At 35.3% G+C, this 24,773-nt stretch overlaps 1 protein-coding gene across 1 annotated transcript; it reads right to left on the reverse strand.

Annotated features, from left to right (window-relative positions):
- On the reverse strand, positions 1-23,715 carry LOC137391445 (suppressor of tumorigenicity 7 protein homolog). The gene is made up of 12 exons (XM_068077924.1): positions 23,615-23,715; positions 23,098-23,180; positions 22,152-22,278; positions 20,069-20,239; positions 14,039-14,172; positions 11,711-11,819; positions 11,322-11,419; positions 11,052-11,236; positions 7,052-7,305; positions 3,256-3,348; positions 701-840; positions 1-408 (listed from the first exon to the last, which is right to left on the reverse strand). The coding sequence occupies exons 1-12, from the start codon at positions 23,697-23,699 to the stop codon at positions 313-315; spliced, it is 1,575 nt and encodes a 524-aa protein (XP_067934025.1). The 5' UTR covers positions 23,700-23,715; the 3' UTR covers positions 1-312.
- Positions 23,716-24,773: the final 1,058 nt, after the last annotated feature.

The raw sequence follows: 24,773 nt of genomic DNA on the forward strand, positions 1-24,773 counted from the left end.
TCAATTTATACCTTATATTATTCAAAACAAAGAACATTTTATTCATATCATTTTTATCATTTCTAAAAACATTGCTTTTGAAAATAATAAAACAAAACCGAAAGACTAGTATTAGAGCTAGCAAACTTTTTTATAAACACTATAATTAATGGGTGCAAAAATTTGTCTCGAATATATGTCACACATGTGAGACAAGTATGAGTTACAGTGATCGGTTGATCACTGTAACTCATACTTGTTGAGTGAAAGGCAAGTAGCCACTCATACTTGAGATATATAACAACATCCGTGACATTTAAAACAGGTGTTGGCTCACACCTGTGACATATAGTGCAGCACACCTGCGGGAAGTATTGAATCTAACTTTTCCAGAGCGATGCGGAGGGGATCACTCATGGTGAAAATAATCTGCAAATATAAAAACGTACTTGTTACAGAGCAAGATAAAATTTGATTAATTTTAATTAAAATAAATTTAAATAAAAATAAAATTACTTGCTTCGTAATCATAGAACGGTATGCCAATTTTAAAATCACAAGTTACAAATGCATTGCCCAAGTCTGAAAACAAACCACAACTTTTAACGATGAAAAAGTTAAAAGAAAATTTCAAGAAAATGATTGACAAATGCTGGTGTGGAGAGCAATGACTATTTCAAGTTTTGTGCTAAAGTATACACAAGATCTTGCGCCTACTTACAGCTCTAACAACATCTGCCATTCTCTCAGGGTGTCTATGAGTCATTATGGCTAATAAGGCGGTGACAGAGCAGAGCCCAGCTGTGAAAAGGATGAAGAAAGGCAACTCCTTCTTTGGATATACAGATACTTCATGAAATGCTGTAACCAAACATTATGTCTCTCACAAAGCGTGTACACATACACAGCTAAAACTAGCCAGAGGGTGCGTACTAGTGCCTAGAATTTCATCATGCGCATCTATACATCCCTAAAAATCAATTTCATCTTTAGCCGCAGTTAAACTGAACAAATCAGGTTACATGAACAAGACAAGTGATCAAGTCAAGTGATCAAGTCATGCTAAGATGCAGTTTGTTCTAAACTCGACAGTTTAAACTGCCCTCAAGTCAGCAGTTACTGCGAAGCAACGTAAGGCGCTCAGCTACACAAAGCACGGTTGCTGAAAGCTGTGCCTAGCAAACCAAGAATTTCTCTGCCAAAATAAAAATATTCTGATTGAGCCAAATCAACGAATGAGACAGACAAACGGCCTGTCACGATGTTATGCCAAATCTGCCCCAAGAACAAACAGCAATTTTTGATTGAGCTAGAGAATAACCAGGCGCACTCAGCAAATTGACAAAAATACAAGTAAGCCAAAGTTTTGCGCCGAGATCAGAGACATATGTAAATGGTAACAGTACATTTAGGGTTGATTCATTGTGTTCATTAGGACCACCTTCTTGTTGACTAAAAACTTACATAAAATTTTAGCTAATAACTCATTAAAATAAATAGTTTTATACAAAATGATCTACCGATGATATTGTTGGCCAAAGACACCCGAAGCGCTTGATGAATTCACTTTAAAAGGAGATAACTTTCCTCGACAAAATGACTTATCTGTATTACCTAAGGCTATCTTCATAGAGCTACTGAACATTACCTAAGGCTATTTTCATAAAGCTACTGAACCTTAAACAAGCTTTTTATATTTCCTGAATGAAATGTAATATCAAACAGCCAAATGTAAGTATGTGAACAATAAGGTAATAAGCTCCTAAAAGGGAAACAATATGAAGTAAAAGTAAAAAGTCGAGTACACGAGCCGCTGGCACTAAATCCAGTGTGTTGGTGTATGCTTGAAGCGCTTCAAACATACACCAACACACTCGTATCTAATAGAATAATTCAGTAGGTAGTAAATAATAATAGTAGTAATAGTACTAGTATTAGTAATAGTATTAGTAATAGTACAGTGCAACCTCGGTTCTCGAACGCATCGCTTCTCGACCAACTCGGTTTTCGACCAAAAAATTTGAGATTTGTTTGTCTCGGATTTCAACCATAAATTCGGTTCTCGACCAAACCGGAACATGCGCATTTGAATTAAACATTTGCAACAGTTCCGGAAACAGCATGTTTATACGTTTAACGTAGATAGGAGCCACTTTCGGAAGGTTCTAAAAAAGGGAGAAGTTTCACGTCATTAATTCTTCACAAAAAGAAGCCATCTGGGAGGACGTCGCCTCTACCGAAGAGATTTTCTAGGGACACAACTCCTCCAGTCGAGTTACTCTAAATTGTTTTGGAGGAGGATTCATCTTCAAAGAATGAAGTAAACCTGCCATTGATGTTTCTATTTTCTTCTTTCACACGATTTTTGATGTAACTGATCTGTTGCATTTTTTTGCTGTTTTATTATCAATTTCTGCGATTTTTTGTATTGTATCGTAACCTTTAATGTTTTTGATGTCCTAAGAGCAAAGCATATAAAATGTTTACTTTTTGTTTTCTTTTTTAATCCTCATAGATAAAAAATCTTTTATTAAAGTTAAACACGATCTACATATACCTGTTTTTATTTATAGTATGCAGTATACAGTACAGTTTATGGTGTAAAATATTAAAAAATAAATTACCGAGGTTGTTAAATCGACTCGAAACGGATTAAAACTTATACATATTAATTCTAATGAGAAAACCTGCTTCAGATCTCGAACAATTCGGTTTTCGACCAACCTTCTGGAACGGATTTTGTTCGAGAACCGAGGTTGCACTGTATTAGTATTAGAAATAGTAGTAGTATTAGTAGTAGTAGTAATAGTATTAGTAGTAGTAATAGTATTAGTAGTAGAAATAGTAGTATTAAAAGTAGTAGAAATAGTATTAGTAGTAATAATAGTATTAGTAGTAATAATAGTAATAGTATTAGTAATAGCAGTAATTATTTCCATGAATAAAAAATAAAGATTGATCATTAAAACTCGAGTATGTTAACACATTGAACAATATACAACCGGTGCATGGATTTTTGAAGAGCAGAAATTTTGCATGGAGCATTGTGAAAAGAACCATTGAAAAGCTTGCCCCAGCATGTGTATATCCTGTGTCAGCAGTATGCTTGTGCCTAGTATCAGCCTGAGAAGCGATCCTATGTCATAACAGCCGCATGTGAAAGCATGTGAATGGTTAAAGCGTGTTCCTTTTATTGCGCTTGCTTGGCAGGTGAGAGTCAGCCATAAACTAGACCCGTGAGAAGGGAGAACAGCAAAGACTGTGTGCATGACTTACATGGCAGTATCTCCTTGTCCATATTCTCTATGACTGAAGGGTAAGGATAGAAGATCTGACCACTCTCCAAAGGATTCGGTAAGGCACGGAAAGCTACAAATATATGTATACGACCTCATTATCACCAGCCTGAGACAGAGACTATGTATTATCACCAGCCTGAGACAGAGACTATGTATTATCACCAGCCTGAGACAGAGACTTATTACTAAAACTATGAATATAATTAATAAAAGAGAGCTGATCTTTACAGAATCCAGTTCTCATTAGTGGATGGACAGTAATTCTGTTTGCACAGAAAATGCCTCAATACGAGTATTTTAGTGAAAAGTTATATTCATACTAACATGTTAACATATTGATGAGGGAAAGTAGACCACACTAGCAATAGTCTAGTTATAGGTCCAACTAACTGGCGTAAAATGCATGCATTGCTAACATAAAAATAAAGGAATTTACAAACACTAAATTCAGCCAATACCTGAATGAAAATGTTTACGGAAACTCAAACGATTGGGTTGAATGCATCCTAGCTAGCTTAGAAGATAACATTAGATTAGCTTTATGCATCTAGCAGCAAATGCCCCGAATGTCAAATCTTGCACCAATTGGCAGAGAGGGAGAGATTAAGAGATTTTAGATTTTCTACCCATAGCCAAGATGTCTAAAAAAACCCATCACTAAATAAAAAAAAGCTGGGAAACCAGCATTTAGGTCTATACATAACCATAAAATTACAGCTATCCCCTATAGGCCATTTTCGATGACACGCGACCAACACAGTAATTACTTTATAGATTAGAGGGTGACCCAACAACAAGTTCAATAAAAACATTTATAGCATCAGCTGAACACATTTATTATACAGAAAGTGTCCAGTTATGTTACCCTATACTAACTATTTATCATACAGAAAGTGTCCAGTTATGTTACCCTATACTAACTATTTATCATACAGAAAGTGTCCAGTTATGTTACCCTATACTAACTATTTATCATACAGAAAGTGTCCAGTTATGTTAACCTATACTAACTATTTATCATACAGAAAGTGTCCAGTTATGTTACCCTATACTAACTATTTATCATACAGAAAGTGTCCAGTTATGTTACCTTATACTAACTATTTATCATACAGTAAGTTTCCAGTTATATTACCCTATACTAACTATTTATCATACAGTAAGTGTCCAGCTATGTTACCCTATACTAACTATTTATCATACAGTAAGTGTCCAGTTACCATTAAACCTCAAATTGAACGCCACCTCTATTTGAATGCCACCTTTATTAGAACGTCAGCTCTATTTGAACACCACCCTGAGAGAAGGGTTGAAAAATAGATCGCCATTCTCCAATTGAATGCCACTTCCATTTGACGGCCACTTTGACATTATTTGATTTTTCAAGCCCATAATATCAACTGAACAGTAGAAGAGTGTCCACAAAATCATATTAATAATGAATCGTTTATATCAATAACAGTTAATTCTCTCGTCCAATTCCAAAGCTTTTCGTTTTTTTCATTAAAACTTTGAAAACAACCCCGTAGCAATAATCAATAACGGTCTCAGGCTAGTAGCAGCTCTCTGTTTAACGCGGTCTTTCTACTTTGAAGTAGCCTACATATATAAAAAAACGGTTTAAATTTACGATGGTAGATGGAAACTTGAAACTTGGAAAACAACGCCATAGAAATAACTACTAAATGTCTCAGGCTAATAGTAGTCCCTTGTTTAACGCGGTCCTAATACATACTTCGAAAGACATGCATATGAAAAAACCTGTTCGCAAGTTTCGGACCAAAGGTTATACATTTAGCGAGCAAACTTTTAGCAATGCATTATTTACAGCTAAATGCAGCATGTGAAAGTTTTGCTCAGCCGAAAAATTGTTTGGACGCTACTATCGACTGGTTCAGCAATGCAGAAGAATTGAAGCCAGAAGATATTGTGGGAAGGTATTGGACAATTAGAAGATAATCGTTCCATCAAAAGCAACAATCAGAACGCAGCTATCTGAGCAAATGATAGAAATCTTTTTGTTTTAAAAACCTTAATTTTTGTTTCTGCATGTAATAAAAGTATGGTTCGTTTATGTCACTTAATTTATGAATATATAATTGTATCATTTGATAGATTATTGTTGTCTAACTTATAAATATGCAGATTTATAGCATGTTATTTAATAGCATCCTTGCAGCTACATGTATCTTAACACGGCTTACAATGGATCGATGCTCATAACTCCACTTCTATTGCACATAAAAAGCTAGTTTGACAAGTTACAGGTAAGTTAGCATATTTATTGCATTCAAAATGTTTAATATCGCTCCACCGAAAAAAGAGGGCAAAATATAGACGACATTCGCTTCGTCCGTAATAGGGCTAAAATTATCTTTTAAAAATTATGACAAGCTATTTGGAAAATAGACTGCCAGCCTCTATTTGAACGCCACCTCCAATTGACCACCACCACCATAGAAGAAAAGTTGAAAAATAGAGCGCCATGGTGTTCAATTAGAGGTTTCATGGTATGTTACCCTATACTAACTATTTATGAAGATCTTGGCTATGGCTTTTCATGGTGCATGCACTAATCTACTGTCAACTACGCCTGCCCAACTCCATCAGCGTTTACTATCATGTACCTCAAAATAATAATAAAGACTCTCCTACAACTGTAAGGTTACACGATCCGAATGCAGAGACCACGCGTGTACACATCATCTACCCACTAAAACATGGAATACAAAAACACTCTAAACGGCCAACTAAAATGTTTAAAGGTTGACTTGCAACAAAATTCACATTACAGTTATTTGGTATCAAACGATTCACCATGTCTTACTCTGTTGTGTTGTAGGTGCCACATGTGGAAATGTGATTACAAGCTCCTAAAAGCTCAAAAACGAAAAGTCGGCGTAGATTGGAATCTCTTTAATTCTCTGACGTAGCCATGAAATTTGGTTATCGTCTTGTCACGTGATGTTTTCCCGTGAATTGAAAGGGCAATAAAAAGCTCAATATAAAACTTATCGTAGCACTAGTTTATGACAAACACTTCGGATTTTACCAAAGACCCCGTATCAAATATAGATGCTCGCTACTTTACAGTTTTGTTTCGGTTTGGTCTAATCGGCAAGTCGTAATCTTATCATGTGACCCAATACTTCGCAAATAATTTCTGCAGCACTTTTCGATTATCACAAATGACCAACAGGCTCGTCATGATTATCAAACAACGATATGTACTCCTTCAAGCTAAGGCTAAAAAATTAAACCAACTTTTACGGTAAGTTATAAGATATCACAGCTAAAAGTGACAGCATTAAAATGACGATAAAATAGACGCGTAAGAACAATAGACATGGTTTTATTGAATGCGTGAAGTATATTTGTGAAATATTTCGACGAATAAGGTTGCATGAAAGTGTAAACAGAAACCATCTAACAGAGCTACGTTTCATTTGAGCCGTTTTGGAAAAAGAACCCAAACTACGACAGTCTCATGTGGCTGCGATTTTCTGGGCTTTTAAGGGCTTGTAATCACATTCCCACACATTTGGCACCTACAACACAACAGAGTAAGACATGGTGAATCTTTTGATACCAAATAACTGTAATGTGAATTTTGTTGCAAGTCAACCTTTAACTAAGTACGAGTTTAGCTATAGGAAAGCGAAGACTTAAACAACTAGTGACAAAAGGGCTGATAGTTGCATTTGCGCTATCAAACAGTTATTAAACAGCAGCTAACATTGTGAATCATGAATAAAACTTGAGCTGTGACTCACTCCCTTCCCAAGTACAATGAAGAAGGTTCAGTGCTCCCTCCATCCTTATCCAGTGTTTGAGATGAAAGAATGAATAAGCTATAGCTTCAGAATCTCCCCTCTTAAGAATATGTTCGGGTGGAAGGACAAGAGGCTTCATCTCCAAAAGATACTTAGGTACATGAGGATTAAACTCCACAGCCCTATGTATAGCATCTACAGCCGCCATCTCGGCAGTACTCAGACCTCTCTTTGAGGCTATATCAGGAGAGAATCTGCAATTGGCAGCAGAGTGTTCAATGAGCAGCAAATAATTTAACAGGTCACAGAGCATTCAACACAGTTAGTCAGATGTACATATAACATGATAGTTTGAAATTCCTCATGAACTCTCACAGCAGTTTTGCAATAGATTATTAAAGAGAAGAAAACTCCAGGTAGAAAATTACTAGATACGTAATTGCTAGCAACACTGTTACCAACATTATGTGTGTGATAATTTGAAATGTTACATGAATTCCCAAAGCTGAAATGCATTAAGTTATTAGGAGAAGAAAACTCCAGGTAGAAAATTACTAGATGCGTAATTGCTAGCAACACTATTACCAACAGTATGTGTGTGATAGTTTGAAATGTTACATGAATTCCCAAAGCTGAAATGCATTAGGTTATTAGGAGAAGAAAACTCTAAGCCAGTGGTTCTTAACCTTTTGCAGTGTATTTCCTACTTTGGCAAACCACACTTCGAGATTTCCCCCTCTCTAGCAACGGAAAGTTGTGGTATTTTTGCCACTCTCAGATTGCAGGAAAAGGCTTTTCAGGATAGCATTTTGCCATACAGTCAAAATGAATCAATTATTAATTGAACTGTGATAGAAATCATATTTTATGGATAGTTTGTCATGAGATACTTTTTATTTATGGAAAAATAAAGTTCAAGATAAACACAACAATAGAGTAATTTAGTTATAATAAAAACAGCACAGTACAAAGTTAGCAGTCATGATCGCTTAGTGGGTCCTCTGCTGCTGTTTATTTTTTGCTAGCTCTGGTATGTTTGGTGTATGCTTGTGTGATGCCTCAGTAGTATAGTAGTGATGCATAGCTGATGCGATGTAGACTAATTATCCAATAAGCTGTTTGATACATCACCAGGCTTGGTTTCCGTATTAATACAGTTGTACCCACAATAAAAGCATGTATCTGCACCATGTATGTGGTGAAAATACAGTACAACAGCTATATCCTTGCAATGCGCGTAATCAATATTCGCAATCTGAAGCTTGAGAATTTCCCACCTCAAATCCTCAAATTTCCCACTGGTGGGAAATTTCCCACTGGTTAAGAACCCCTGCTCTAGGCAGTGAAAGTACTAGATGCGTAGTTGCTAGCAGCACTGATACCAGCATATCATTCGTAGGTTCGTTAGCCTTACCATGTGAACTTGACTGACCAATCAGCACATTGTAACTACATACACACATATGGCCCTACTACTGTTGTAACATTATTGGTAAAGAGTGTCCCACCAAACATATAGTAGTATGAGCGATGCAACAGTTCTACAGTGTATACACGCTCCATCTTTTATGAGAAATAAGTCGCTGCTATAACTTACAGAAATACATCATGTCAAAAAGCAAAAGTTTCTTTTACAACAAGTCTGTAAATAATGTCTCACTTACTGTTTCCTTGGTTAGTCAACCATAATTATCAAGTATGGTCTAAAAAACTCTTCGATGCTTTTAAAGTATTATAAGAAGGGTATTTAGGTTCAGACGCTCACAATTAAGCTTTGAACACATATTTAAATATTGTGAAACTATATTTCATTGGCACCCTCCGGTGCACCTCATTAGGAAGCTACATCTGACATGTAATGAACCGAAGCATAAGAATTTAACTATTGATGACATATTATGAGAGAAGATTACGGTATGATTTTGATATTCTAACAACCTACTAAGTGCAGTACAACGAGTTGGTTGTATGTTTATTATTTTAGCATACCGCAAAACCTCTATTTGAATGCCACGGTGCAATATTTTTCATCCTTCCCTATAGTGGCGTTTTATTAAACGTGGCGTTCAAATAGAGGGTGGCACTGTAATTTTCGACTAGCTCGTCAGAAATTTTGGAAAGATACAATTAACCCTTTTACGGGCGAAGCGATGGTAATGTCGCCTATATTATGCGCTTTTCTTTGGGTGGGGTGACATTAATGCTGTTGGCCTAACCATTTTTGCTAAACCGCTTTTCATATACTGTAAATGGTCCTAAAATGTAAACAATCTATTGTGGAAACAGTAAAATACATTTAAATTGCATAATCTGTTCCAAGATCTTTCCTAACTCGCCTCTTTGTCCCTTCAAAAGGGAAAAAACTAAACTCAAATTTTTAATTCATTGGGTGTACTGTGGCTGTAGTATCACTGGTTTGTATCGACTACTTTTTTCCTTTTTGTATTACTTTCACTCAGTTTATGGTCCATGCCTGCGTTAATTTTGTTATAGGTAAGGGGAGCGCACACCTCCAAAGTAAATTTACAACAACTTGTTATTTTTTTTAAACAGCACGTTCTACTCCGGAAGAGAAAAATAATAGCAAATATTTTACACTTTACAATAAAGCAAAACAAAAAATATTTTTACTATAATAAGAACAGTCTATTTGTCTGTCTACTCGTCTCCAAGGTTCAAGGCTAGGATAAAAGATGGCTTTCGGGTATACGTCAACTCAGGACATTCAGATTGGTAGTCTGACATCAATCGATCGCCTTTCAAGTATTTATGAATAGCTAATTGCTCGGCTTTATCGGCTCTCTGTGCTTTATTGTGCTCTCGGCTATCTGTGCTCACGGCGGAACTAGACCTCCAAGGTATTTGTGTATATAATAGAGATACCTATAGGGCGTTTTTCTCTCGCATGTCCAGCAAAAAAGAAAGCGATATTTTTCTCTGGCAAAGTCCAGCAAGAGAGAAAGCGATATTTTAAGGCTAACTATGATATTCTTATTATTCAAATCAAATTTGAGGACTTATACTGACTTGAAAGTTTACGGTATATAGAATTTTTTACATAGTATAAAGCAAAAACTAAATAATTTCTTTACTTTATGTGGAATTTACGTTATGAGGTATTTACGTCATAGAAAGTACAGGTGTAAGGAGCGTCTACTGTAAGTCAAAGTATCAGACCAAGTTAAACAGTGAACTACTTTGAGTAAAACATACTATAACCAGATACAGTTATTACCTATTTCGATGGAATCACATTCAAAGTTTTAAAGAAAAAAACTGTAAAACTTTGGAGTCAAAAAAATGAACTCCGATCCGCCATAACAATGGCTACTATTACGCCGTATAGTGTCCCAGAAGAGTATTCTTATCGTTCATCAAAGCGTTTTAAAATCTTCAAGTTAAATTTTAAACCACATTATGAATGAATCTGAAGACAATGGACCAGATTTAAATCCTAATGACTTTGAATCAGAGTGTAGTTATGAGGATTGTGACAATCGATCCTCTCAGTTACACTGTTACTAAAGCCATGGCAACCAATACAGAAAACAGAAACAATGAAATAATTAATTGTTATTGATATAGCATTATTAGTATTAATATTGTAAATATTGTTATTACAATCGCCGCCCACTCATAGGTGAGATATTTTACTTTTCAACAGTATACAAGCTTTATAAAAAGTGATATCATTAGAAATGATAAAATCAGATGCAATGATAAGCTTTATTCAATAAAAGGACTAAAAAATTCAGCTATCAATTCTTGCATAATAGTTTTTTATGTAAGGCTCGAATGCCGTCGATTCATTGCTCAGCTGCTCTGACCAAAAACACGTAAGTCTTTTTATTCATACGTCTATGGCTAGAATGCTTAGCTCATATTAACTTATTCCAATCATAAAAAAGCAATTACAAAAGCTGATGCAATGCAACAAGTTGAAACTCGAACCTAGCCTACTAACTAGAATGGTAACAGCAATAAAATTTACAACACTCACTTTTCTGCAACAGACCGTGCTTTGAGCAGCGCCACAGAGTAGCAGATACACGCTGACTTTGGTAAATTGATGTCATCATATTTGGTGAGCACTGTCTGAACATCAGGGTACTGTTGCAGCTCTAAGAGTGCTTCTATCAGGTTCTCATGCATATTAAAGGGAGAGACTGGAAAGTCCTTCACTAGCTATAAACAAACAAGGAAGCATAACTCCTCTCCATTTAAGCTCGTCTCAAAGTCAGCTTAATAAGCGATATCATTCAATATTTACCTCTCGGAATAGTTTAACTGCTTCTTTGACCTTGTTGAGTCGTCTCAGACACATAGCTAGTCGTCTTTTAGCGTAGACATATATGTTGCTATCACGTTCTAAAAGCATATGAACTGATCATAAAATGAAAACTTCAACGAATTTGCAAAGGCCTAAACAAAACAGCCTAAAACAAAGAGCCCAAAAGTTGAAATACACTTGAGTCGATGGAATAGAACGTGTGTTCATTCTTTTCCAAGAATCATTATAAACAATGTCCTTGACCTTCATCATCTGTTTTTTCCCCATATCTACTGCATAGGTGACTCTACATTGCTCAATATGTTAGCAAGATGTTGATCACTCATAAGACCTTTAGGAGTTGCGATGAGATGTGATGAGGAACTTACTGTGAGCCACTTCTTGTTCTGGGCTGACTGAGTTAGACTGTTGCGCTTGTGCGCTCTTCCTAAACTGTGATTCCGCAAGCCTGAACGCCTGCCGCAAAATCCTCTCGATCTGTGAAAAACAGATGTCTAAAGTAGATATGACGTTTATGAAGTTAGTTGACCAGCAATGAAGATGCAGCAGGCTTAAATTATGTAAATCTCATTACAACTGTATCTTTTTGATTCAGAACAAAACAAATGATAGTTGTTTTGATAATGATTTTGTACTGCAGAGGACATGTTTGCATCAGGCACCACAAGACCTTGTGAGTAGGATTATAGAAGTTATGTGATCAATACTCCTTTGTATTCTTTGAAGACTGAGGAGAATGTTTGAATGTCTTTGAACGTTTGTACAAAATAAACGTGTTGACTTGGGCGATTTTTAAACTGTTTAGAAAAAATTGTTTCTAGACCTAATACTTGCTGAGAAAATGAAAAGGCCAGCAAAAATAGGTAGATGGGTAAGGGTAACTTACCAGTCAGAGCGGTTAATCAAGAACTTTGCTAAAATGCTATTTATTGTGGCAGCAGAATCAAAAATTCCTGGAGATTTCACAGAACAAAATTCACATCAATTGTCTTACTCATTTCAGAGCGATAAGAAAAATTAAACCAGATACTTGGCTCTGGCAATGCAGCTTTCATTTTTATTGCCGATTTTGGTAAAATAACAAAACCACTTAATGTGCCGATATAAGATTTCCAATAAGGTGTATCTTGTAGAGAATTTTGTAGAGAACACAGCTAGAACAAATTATTTAGCTACTGTAAAGGCTGGTTCACACTATATCGCCATACCTCAGGGTTGATGCCACAGTACTTTAGTGATTGTCGATGATAACCGTGTTCACACTATCACAAACCCATCCGCGTTTGCATCAGAAAACACTCCATGACGTAGTGTTTTCATTTATCTGTTTAAATTTTCGCGAAACCTCGTTGTTTTCGCATGCTGGAATCAAAAACTAGTCCCGCAACGACTATCATAAACGAATATGAATAAATCACGCTAACTGCAAATTACCATCGCCAAAATGGTTCCCATTTGAAAAGCGGTCGTCGATGCTCGGTGAAATATCGAGAAAGTTTGACAGCTTCAAACATTCCTGATGCGTTCGCGATGCTTCGTCGATGCCATTGGTTCATGGTTCACATAATCGATGATAAACGCTGAAAGGAAAACGCTGACTAATGGCGATATAATGTGAACCAGCCGTTAGTGGTTGCTATGCAACAAGCAAATCAACTGCGCAATGTCGGAAAGCCGCCGGGTGCAGCTTGCTGACTTTAAAGAGTTAAGCTACCCCAGCAAATTCGCTACCGACAAGCAAATGTCATTACCATTAGCAAAATTGACTTGATGTTATGACTCGACGTGCATCAAAATCATAGATGTACTTACATCTACTAGCATGTATTGACATCTAATTGTACTTACTTACTAATACTTAACTTACTTACATACTAACATGTGATTACATCATGCTAGCATGCACTTACAGTGCCGTCAGAAATTATGAGACCACCTCACATTTTAAGAAACCATTGGTGGTAGCAATGATTTACTTACTTAGTTTTACAAAAGACTATCATAAACCATATACCATTAGATGCGGAATTTTCTACTGATTAATATGAAGAAAATTTCCATCACATAACAATCCATACTTATTTTTTATCTCAATCGAAAGGCATATGCAACTGATATGAATAAAAAAACGAAAATTTGCTTACCTATTTCTATTGAATTTTCAGCTCGTTCAACTTTTGATATTCCTGAAATATAATTTGAACAACTCTTGTAAATAGATGGTGGCCCTGAAAAGGGCCGTTGGGGTTGTCAATTTGCTGGGGTTACCATTAATATTTGGTGACACTTGATGACTTGATGACACTAATTCTATCACCAATGCTGTAAAAGAAGAATGAAAGACTCCTGATTTACTTTACTAGAACAAGGAGAAATTTCTGCATCTAATGATGTACAATATGTGGCAAATAAATGAATTAATATGGTGCCAGCAGAGGTGCAAAGTTGAACAAAGGCGAGAATTATTGGGTGGTCTCATAATTTCTGACATCACTGTACATATATCTACTCATTTTTACTTACACCTACTCACTTGAACTCTCATCTACGGGTATATACTTGCATCTATTAGTAGGCACTTGCATCTATCACATACCTCTCATAACATATACTTACATCTAGAAGTATTCATGTATACCTGTAGGCATGTGTTTACATCTATCAACATATACTTATGTTCATTAGCAGGCACTTACATCTACTAGCATCGTGCAGTCTTCCTCAGCCATAAGTAGCATTGCTGGCACATACTCTGGTTTTTCTGCTAAGGCCTGTTTAGCAAACTCAACCCTCTGTTCAGGCTTGCGCTCTCTCCATGCTTTCAGCATCACTAAATGTTTATCAGGGAGAGATAATGCAAGAAGTTGATAGCATTACGAAAATTCGCTAACAGAGAGCTCTTTGGTTATCACTGATATTTTTTATGCTTGCACATACATGCTTCATCAGGTAGTACAAATGGTTTACGTAGTAGCTAATCTACAGAGATTTGTTCATCATAAAAATTAAGTTAAACAAGTAATGTCGTAAGCTACAGCCACAGTATTATCAATACAAGCATATATAATACAGTACTATATATGTATATACAAAATATAAAATTTTGATGCACTATATATACATATATATAGTGCATCCACAGGTTACGGCGTCCCTGTTTCATGGGCTTTTCCCTTACGGTGCAGAACGATGTGCCTTATGATGTTTTTTCCTTCTCTCGTTACGGCATTTTCCCGCCATACACATCAACAATGTTTCTCGAAATTCAAAATTGGCGGTCTGTGTGCTGAATACGCCGGAATCACACAGATGCTGATATGCTATTCGTCAAAATCCTTTTTACAACACCTGAAAGGGATACAATTTTGGCTCTCTCTCAGCTCAGCATTCTTGCTTTTTCGTAAATGTTTGATACTGCATGAGTAACCAGCAGCAAAGTTGGAGTTGCAATTTCTGCGAACAGAGGGTCAAGGATCCGACAACTTCCCTTAGTCTGCTAACAAAAATCCACTTCATTACGTATTAAATTTAATTTTAAAGGTGCAGTAATATAGTTACTCCATAATTCTACTCCATCCCTCACTTAGTTGCTTACATACATAGCATACCCTATCCACAACTCATATCATATACTCATTCAAGTTCTGTTTAGTTTTTTCTTTTCCATTATTAGTGAGGTTCTCAGAACTTTATTTTTTCATGCTAACCTCCATAAGCATTATATACAAACGTAATTAGCACTGACACATTTTTGCTTCCCTTATGCTCCACCCACCATATGGACCAGCTGATGTCACCTCACTCCCAAAGTAAATAAAATTGCATTTTTTATTTCAATGGTCATTAAATGTTCAAGTATGCGAGAGACTGCTTTCGAGAACATCATTGTTCGGTCTTGCTTGTCGAATTAGGATGAAAAAGTGTTAATGAGGTCGGCCAAAAATTATAGTGAAAACTAAGCCGGAAATACTTGAGTAATAAAATTTTGGATTACAAAATTAAAGTTTAGTAAAATACATACGCACTATAACTAAACTTTAAGAGTGTTTCTAGTAAGCTAAATTCATTTAAAGTTAAGTTCAAAGTTTATGTTATACGTTTGTCACGAAGGAAAGAACTCTATACAGTACATACTGTACATAGTAATGTTACATTTCATTGCAGATCATAGCTGTCACTATGATGTGATCATACTGTCACTAAACACACTAAAGTTACAGTAGGTAACTATAGTTACTAAAGTTAATATACTATTTTGTTATTAATTTTTAATATGTACAGTACCTATATAAAATTCTGATGTTTTTACCGGGGGGAGGGTGTATACATTAGATAATTACTATGGATTTCAATACCTCTCTATACGACATTTTTTCCTTACGATGCCAACATAGGAATTAATTAATGTCGTATGACAGGGTTTGCTGTATATCTAAATGAATAAGTTTCAGTGTTTGTCTTTTTGTTAAATCATGTGCCCAGTTATGCCCAGTTATGGCAATTAAAATCCAGCAATGAAAATTCCGCATGGCAATAGATTTGATTTTTGCATCTCCAGATCCAGAATCCGCGAACTTGATCATCAAGCTACACGGAATAGTATGGATTCATTGGAGAAATAGTCTTAAAGCCCTTGCTTGGGGTTATGAACTAGCACTGTTGACTGTTACGCATAATGATTGTTAAGCTGGCCTCAAAGGCAGGTATTGTTTTAATAAGTATTTTTGGCAAGATCTAGCTTAAGTAAGTTACTCAAATTCATTAGGTAATTATTCTATTACTCGTGCAAAGCCTGCGATGCCCGGCTAGTATATATATTTACTAGCTGTGCTACCCGGCGTTGCCCGGGTATTAAAAACAGCTTATAAACAATGAGAAGTAATGAAAGTGAAATCCGAGCAGGGTGCTCAATGATAAAATCAGAGCAAGGTAAAACGGACTATTACTTTGGATAAAACACTTTATTACTAAGTTTCATGCTTGCTGAGAGCAATCTTCACATAAGTTTTATACCAGTTTTGTTCATTACATACATAGCTAAAACTATTAAGGCTACTAAAAATTTGTAGCTGGTTGATTATGCTCATTAAAAGCTCCATAGAAGCATCATGTTTAAAAATTTAATAATAGGAATTTGCTGGCGTGTTCACAGGTACTGATGAGTTTGTTTCTGTTTAATAATACTAGATGTGGCCTGCATATGATATAAAACTTTTCTTTTAGATACAAGACACAATTTTTTGAGCCATTAGTGAGTTGGATCGACTACTCCAGTATTCTCCAGTTGAGAGAATAGTTGGTGATGGAGTTTTTTAATCGCCGTATGTATTCGCTGAACTCGGTGGCAGTTCTTGAAAAAAGCTGCGTGAACGATACTTGGTGGTTATTATAAAGTGTTTTAAATAAATCCAGTATCTGTAAGGCCAATTTAGTTTGTTTCACCATCCTGGGATGTGACAGTAGCTTGATAAGTTATGACAGACTGCAAACATTTTCCCTGGAGGGGAGAAGTTGACGTTTAAATGACAGTTACAGGTTTTTGCTGGTGTTTTTTTGGTAGCTTTTCCGCCATTCAACAGTTTTTGGTTGTGTGAGTCGATGTCTTATACAACTTTAGCCGACTTTCAAAGCGTTCTTGTTAAAGATGGTGTGCAGTAGATGACTCTCGGGAAATTATTCTTTGACAATTCTTTAGATAATCTGCTGATGTTGGTTACGACATGCTTGCTAAATGGGGGATTATACCAAGTGGTGTTACGCGCACAGGTTTTTCTTTTTAGTTTGAAGTGTTGTTGTTGTTGTTATTATAGGGAAGTGCCTCAGTTTGTGGTTGTACTCACTGCTCTTTCAGGTTGCTTGATAGTTTTTAGTTGCCGATTCAAATGTAACCGCTGTCAGAAGAAATCGTGCAAAGTCTGTTGCTTATAGCTGATGGTCTGTTTTTGAAATGTTTCTTTCTGAGTTCACTCAGATAGGCAAGTTGTTTGGCATTGACTTGTTGAAAGTCTTATAATTGCTGTTGTTAACTTCAGGGCAATGTTGAAAATAGTTGACTGACTTTCTATTCACTTCAACAGTGATCCGCAGTCCATGGTTTTCGAATATCTCGCACAAGTCTGGAGTTTTCCTACTTGTTGTGAAGTGTTCCTAATTACCTCCAGTCCATCATCTCTGTACAGTATGAATAAATTGCCATACTTTCATACTATTTCACTTAGTATGAAGCTGCCGAAAAGTTCATAGTATATGTATATACGTGTGAGCTTGTCGCTCATATATTAGGTGTAATATACTATATACTAGGTGAATGCCCGGCATTGCCCGCGTAATAAAAGTCTTTGCATAGAAAACTTATTTTGATTTAACACATAACAGCAGTCACCACTCTAACTTTCAAACTTCATATCATGAGAAAAGTGTTTTGGACAGAATAAATTAAGAGAAAAAATAAAACAAATGTAAAGGTTTTCAAACTTTATCAAACAACTAATTTTCAAACTTCATATAATGAAAAAAATGTTTTGTGAAGGTCAAATAAATCAAGAAACAAAATAAAACAATTATAAAAATGTTTAAATGTAAAATAAATAGCAAGTATAATAATTAACAAGTATTAGCTAAATTAAGTCTGTTTTGCTACGATTACAATCAAAAGTGATTTGGTAATGATACAATTAATACAAACTGAGAAAACAAAATAAAAATCCTGAATAGGTTGAATTACTAACAATTCGTTGCATAGAAGTGTGTGAATCTAAAAAAGGTTACTGTTCCAGCAGAAGATATCTATCAAAACTTTGAATATGACAATACTGGTACCTCTCGATACTGGTACAAATGTGAAGATGCGATATCGGACTTTCTTTGTCTGACTGAACGGAGAGAGAATGTAAAGACTGTCTTAGTAGAGATAAGACAATTGTTCGCGGGAACATTATTGGCATTCACCAATTTTTCAATTGAACCAGAAATAGAAGTTAACGAAAAGCCGAAAAAGCATCATGTTTCATAGAGCTAATAGAGTTTACATTAATAACTCAATAAAACTCTATCGTGTTTCATAGAGTTTCGATTATTATGTAATTTAGCGCGAGCAATCGAGAAAAGGGTGTATAAAGTATAAAGTAAAAGCTACGAATCGTAACTGCCTCCGTAGTCTCGTGGATAGAGATTTCGATTGCAATCTTCGTGAGTTTGAGTCCAATAGAATGTGAAATAACATCCCAGATTTTAATAGCTATAGCCAGGCAGAGCGAAAGATATCCAAAGAAAGACGGATAAACTTTGAGAAATATATCTGTATATACATACATATATAAACATAAATACATATACATGTATATATATATATATATGTAGATATATATCAGAAAGAGCCATTTGCTCCCTTACTTCGGTTTGGTTGAGCACTCTGTGAGATATGCGACACTATTAGCCATAGTGCCAAGCTCATCACATTTGTGATTTGAGCACTCTGGTGTCAGCGCATTGACTTTCTTAAAGTCTGTGAGGCAACTTAGTTGTTTCATAGCAGGAAGCCAACTCTCATTGGCAATGGGATTTGTCTCCCTTGCCGGCTCTAAGCTGCACTGATGAGGCTTCAATAGCCGAAACAGTACTGTCTGTAGCATGAGTATAAATACATATGTATATATATATATGTATGTGCGTGTGTGTGTGCGTACAATACAGTCATATCAGCAACGTTTTGAACAAACATCTTTCCCACTTTAAACTATAACTGTCACATACAACTTTTATCATATTTTCTAGGTAAATCAGACACGCTGATTTCGATTTTGTACTCAAAATAAAAATTGGTCCGCTAATCTTCAAAATCATTAAGGCTTTTTCAAAGCGTTTCAATATCCGTCTCGAAGACAATACAATCGGCATAACAAGCTCCGTCCATAAATATGTGACGAAACCTAGCTTTTTCAGGAACGGAAGTTAGGGATGTTCAGTCCGATTTAAAATAATAGAGATGAGTGTCTTAAAACCCATTATTATTTAAACCCCAGCTGTAAAATAATTTCAGTCTTTTATGAAAGGTATATAAACTATTTAAAAATGCTCGTAGCTTGTTACATGATGTTTAAATAGGCTGAACGTCAAGAAAATGAGCTCAAAAAAGCGCGATAACAACGCTAGCTTGTGATAAAATCGCTCATTTTCTCGGCGTTCAGCCTATTTAAACATCATGTAACAAGCTACGAGCATTTTTAAATAGTTTATATACCTTTCATGAAAGACAGATTATTTTACAGGCAGGGTTTAGATAATAATGAGTTTTAAAACACCCTTCTCTATTATTCTAAATCAGACTAAACATCCCTAACTTCCATTCCTGAAAAAGCTAGGTTTCGTCACATATCTATGGACGAGGCTTGTTATGCCAATTGTGTTGTTTTCGAGACGGATATTGAAACGCTTTAAAAAAGCCTTAATGACTTTGAAGGTTAGTGGACCAATCTTTATTTTGAGCACAAAATCGGAATCAGTGTCTGATTTACCTAGAAAATACAATAAAAGTTGTATGTGGCAGTTATGGCTTAAAGGCAGATACTCAATCTTTCTAAATATAAAAACAAATATGTAGGCTAATGAATGAGTGAGACACCTACTAGCAATTACTTGTGCCTACAAGGAACGAAAAAGCTCATAATGCAATGAATCAACTGGTTTGACAGACAATGACATAGGTAGAAGTATGAGCTCATTCTCACATTCACACTCTGGTTTGCCCTTGTCCAGCTCACAGACAAAGAAGGTTTGTTGATCTTGTGACATAAGGTTCATGTCATGAAAAGTGAGTGGCTCTTTCTGGGTGGCTGTGAAAAATCGCTGATACTCCGCGCCTCTGAACAGATTCAATGGGTTTCTCCACACCTTGCACTCTGCAGATAGCACATAAAACTTATGGGTGTCCTTTTGGCCCACAAAAATTTTACAGACTTCAAAATGCACCCCTTAGTTTTCTTAACAATGTTTAGAGCAGTTTAGATATTTAATGTGAAAAACTATGCTAGAATATTTAGTGTATTCACACATCTTCGAATCATTGGTTAATCTTGAACTTGTTTAGTTGGACTGTAATCACTTTCCACCTGCATATGAACCTATAAGAATTAACTATCACTAGTTTATAGTTTAATTTTTCCAAAATTACGCAAAATAAAAGCCAAGATCAGTTTAGCTACTGCTGTATCTTTATAACTATAATAGATGTATCACTATAACTATAGACGTATCGCTATAAATATAGACGTATCGCTGTAACTATAGATGTATCGCTATAAATATAGATGTATCACTATAAAAAAATTCATATAATTAACGTGTCAAGCAGGGGCAGCTTTTCAAATTCGATTTTAATGGTAACATATCTCGCCGCACCTGTGAGAAAAAATGATGTACGTATAGCGTTTTATTTATTATATATACAACTTCCCAGACATTTTAGTTCGCTGTGATAGATCGTCATATGTGTCGACAAAACAGAGAATAAGTAGCTGCGCAATCGTTAATAAATACTTGAAGCCGATCGATTGGTGCAAGTGTTACAGCGTCAGTCTAACAATCTGAATGTCACGAGTTTGAAGTACTGCCGAAAGTTATCATTTATCCTAACTTTGATTCCTGAATACAGATAGACAATGAGCTGGTAGACACCGCTCTTTTTACAGTAAAATATATTTTTGTTTTGCTTTATTATAGACGTTTAAATTATTTGTTACAAGTTTTACTTTCCAGAACAGACTATGTCTAGAAAAACATGAACAAATTGTTGTAAATAAACTTTGAATATGTGCATTCCCATCAACTTATTGTAAAAATAATCGCAATCATAGTCTATAAAACCAATGAAATTGATCAGAAAAAGGAGACAAGTCGATGCAAAATAATAATAATAATACAATTACAATCTAGCCAACAAATTAAAAAAGTTAGATCTAGTTTTTTCTTTTTGTATGGCCGAAGAGATGAGTTTGGAAAGATCTTGGGACGGATTAGGCAGTTTACATGTTTTTTTACCGTTCGTATAATGTAAAATCCCCATAACATAAATGTTCCTAGAATTATTTACGTTATAGAAGCGTCTACTGTATTTTTATAGCTTTTTTGATGTAACCCTACAACTATAGATTTATCCCTGTAACTATAGATGCATTCTTATAACTATAGATGAATAATAGAACTGGCAGTTGCACCATGAAAACAACCAGTAAAAAAGAAAGTAATAACTACCTAAATCTTATTTAAAAGTGATAATAATGCTAAGCTCATCTTATAAACATAGAGTTCACAGGAACAGAAGTGATAAAAATACTCCTTTAATGACCATACAATCATAAAGTTTCCATCAGGTGATGGTGTGTCGACAATTCGATTATGTGATGGCGCATCAACCAACTTAAGGAATTTGCATACCCAAATGTTGGTCGATGTAGCAGTCAAAATAACCAACAATCAACGGTACAAAACTTTCAGTGTCAAATATGTGTAACAGAACTCGGTTCATTGCGAATTATCGATATCAAATCTTCCAATTGTAGTAATACTTCCTGCGGAGTGTAATTGTTAGCTTGATCAATGAGAGATCTTTGAAAATTTTGAGTGATGATAATACACATTGATCAGTCTTGTTCTTTGAAGAACTTCAGTCAAAGAACTATTTCATAAAAAGAACTATAATAAAAATAACTATAACGGCAGCCTTTGGCTGACACATGTTTATATGTTGATCAACTGAACATCACCTCATGAAATCTTAGAGAATGCTGGCCGAGGTGTAGCGTTAAATATTACCAGAAACATGCTGAGAAGGTCCATCAGATATATCTGTCTCCATGCCAAACCAAGGAGAGACGTGAGTAAGGGAGACATGTTCAATAAATGATACTCCATATTTCTTGAAGTACCACCATTCAAATATCTGCAATCACGATCTTTAAACTTTATAAACAAAACATCATTCAGAACTTCGTGTTCCAGTTCTTTTTGGTAAAATTACACACTGACAAAGCAGTATAACATCATTAAGTTTGAAATACTATAAGCTGAACACGAATAAAGAATAAGACATCAGTGTACATGGTAGCAATCCTTTTGAATTACAGTCAAGGTGTTACTAAAGGTTACCTACCATTCAATCAGTGCCAAACATTTATACCTAGCACTAACAGACTAAAGCTGACAGAGATGAAGATTGAAGGAGAATATTAACAATTGATTCTCTTTTCCAAGTTTTGAGCAAATCTCATGACATAATTGCCAAACCTCAACTTAAGATATGCAAATGGGTTTAGCTTCTTGGGTAGAGAAAAAAATGAGTGATCTTTTTGCAATTTAGATATAAAGTACTTGCATGATGTGTGAAAATGCAAAATAAAAACTATTCAACTTTTTTAATGAAAATGGTAACAAAATGAATACCGACTCAAATAATTTATTGCATGAAAATATAGACATAATTCCTTTGTTGTCACCTTGCTTAGTTACATCTAAAGCTTTTAATGAAAATTAACCCAAACAGTCTAACCTTTCAGTGTTTTTGTCTAAGTAAAAACAGACAATGAACAATTATTGAGATGATTTACCTTGACTGTATCATAAACAGTTAGACGAGGGCCAAATCACAGTAACAAGTAATCCTTTCTACATGTTAATAATAATAACAACACATAGAACAAATAATCTTTCCATGTATTTAAATTAATTAAACACTCGATACTATAGAACAATGTACACTAACCAAAATGACCCCTGATATGAAGGAAGAAGTTCCTGTGAGAGCCACATAAAATTTGGGCGTTAATGTCTCTGCAATCCAGTTCGCTACAATCATATAGCGTATAAACAGTATGCAACAATAAATAATACGCCATGTACATATCAAAATCTTTTACAAAAATTTTTTTTAAAACAGATCAACCTATAACGCCTTTGCATTGTCTTAGAATTGACAACAATGCAATAATATTAGGTTCACGTTGTTTTCCAAAATCATCATGATTAGGCCTCTAAACATGAACTTCCGTAATGCATTCAATAAGCTATAGCATCTAACTTAATGTTTGTGTTAACTATAACTCTGCACTATAATGACTTCAATCATGTACTCAACAGAACCGTACGTATTATCGAAATGATTGCAACGTCTAGAAAAAAATATTACAAAACGGCAGTCTGAACAATGCTTGAAGATGAGAGCAGCATAACCCGACAAAACAACGCTAATACCACAGACAAAAACTAAATGTTTTACATACCAGTTTTCAGCATATCTCTAAATCCTATCAAAAAAATAAGAATAAGTAATGTAATAATCCAGATCATCACTTTAATGGTCGCCATGTTTACAAGACCTACGTTGAGCTCTTACTAAAGCGAAATGATTGGTATTTGTCGTAGCTAAAGAGGTCAATAAAAGCAACGTGGCTATGTTTGACTGTAAAGTTTAGAGCTAATGCTATTCGTGGGAGTTTCCTTCTACCAGCAGAAAACTATAAATGACCAAACTCGCCTGCCCTTCTGCAGTCCGCATTTTATTCCGCTCCGGTTTTGTACGCTACATATATTTTTTTCAAGCGTTTCACGCAGCAAAATGAAACCTTCCATGTAATGAACATTTAATAGGTTGTTTTAAACAACAATTGAAAGTGATTCGGCAAGACAATTGTGAGAAGAAAAAAAATACGATAAGCTTACAAATCAATCGTACCTTCTTTTGTAGAGCTTTAATAAAATTCTTGCACATCACTAGAATGCATCTAAGATGCGAATGTGATTATTTACTATAAATATAGAATCTGCGCTAGTACGCTAATAGAATAATTTACCAGTTAAAATAAACATGCATGCCTGTAAACTTAGCTTCAGAACGTGATCACGCATAATTTGTTATATGTAGCCCAACTGTAGTTGTTTGTTGGAGTTAGCTAATTGTGCAGATGCAAGATGGTGCATAGTTTTTATAATTTTATGCTTTAGTCAAATGAATCTTGTCTAAAATATCTTGTCTTGTCAATAAATTCTTGTTTTGAAGGGTCTTGTTAACATTGCAAGTGTGCTACTATACTGTGGTGATAAAGCTCCATCTTCCTTCTCCTTTGTGCACTTTGAGATCGCTTTTACTAAGAAAAGATTAGATTATACAGGGTGCTTTTGTTTACACTGAGTGTGCTTCTCTACTTTCAGTACGAATGATAGGTTTAGATGAGAAAAAACTATTTGCTCTCGTGAATGTTGTGCAATTTAATACAGAACATTTCTGCAACCCAGCTCTTTGGCGTCGCCAGGTACTCAGCATGTGGCTTATAGGATGTGGTGAAAACTAGTAACTCCCACTAAACTTAAGCGCACCACAGCGATTCCTACCGCAGTAACTTGAGCACAAGCTCTCCGAGACATGCACAGTCAACATTGGCA

The sequence above is a fragment of the Watersipora subatra genome, chromosome 3 (genome assembly GCF_963576615.1).
Source record: "Watersipora subatra chromosome 3, tzWatSuba1.1, whole genome shotgun sequence".
NCBI classification, from domain to species: domain Eukaryota; kingdom Metazoa; phylum Bryozoa; class Gymnolaemata; order Cheilostomatida; family Watersiporidae; genus Watersipora; species Watersipora subatra.

Coding starts and splice junctions, on each gene's coding strand:
- LOC137391445 (XM_068077924.1), bottom strand. CDS start 23,699: ATGGCGACCATTAAAGTGATGATCTGGATTATTACATTACTTATTCTT. Junction 11,420..11,710: donor AGAACAAGAAGTGGCTCACA/GTAAGTTCCTCA, acceptor ATATGCTTTTAG/AACGTGATAGCAACATATAT. Junction 841..3,255: donor GGACAAGGAGATACTGCCAT/GTAAGTCATGCA, acceptor GTTTGGTTACAG/CATTTCATGAAGTATCTGTA.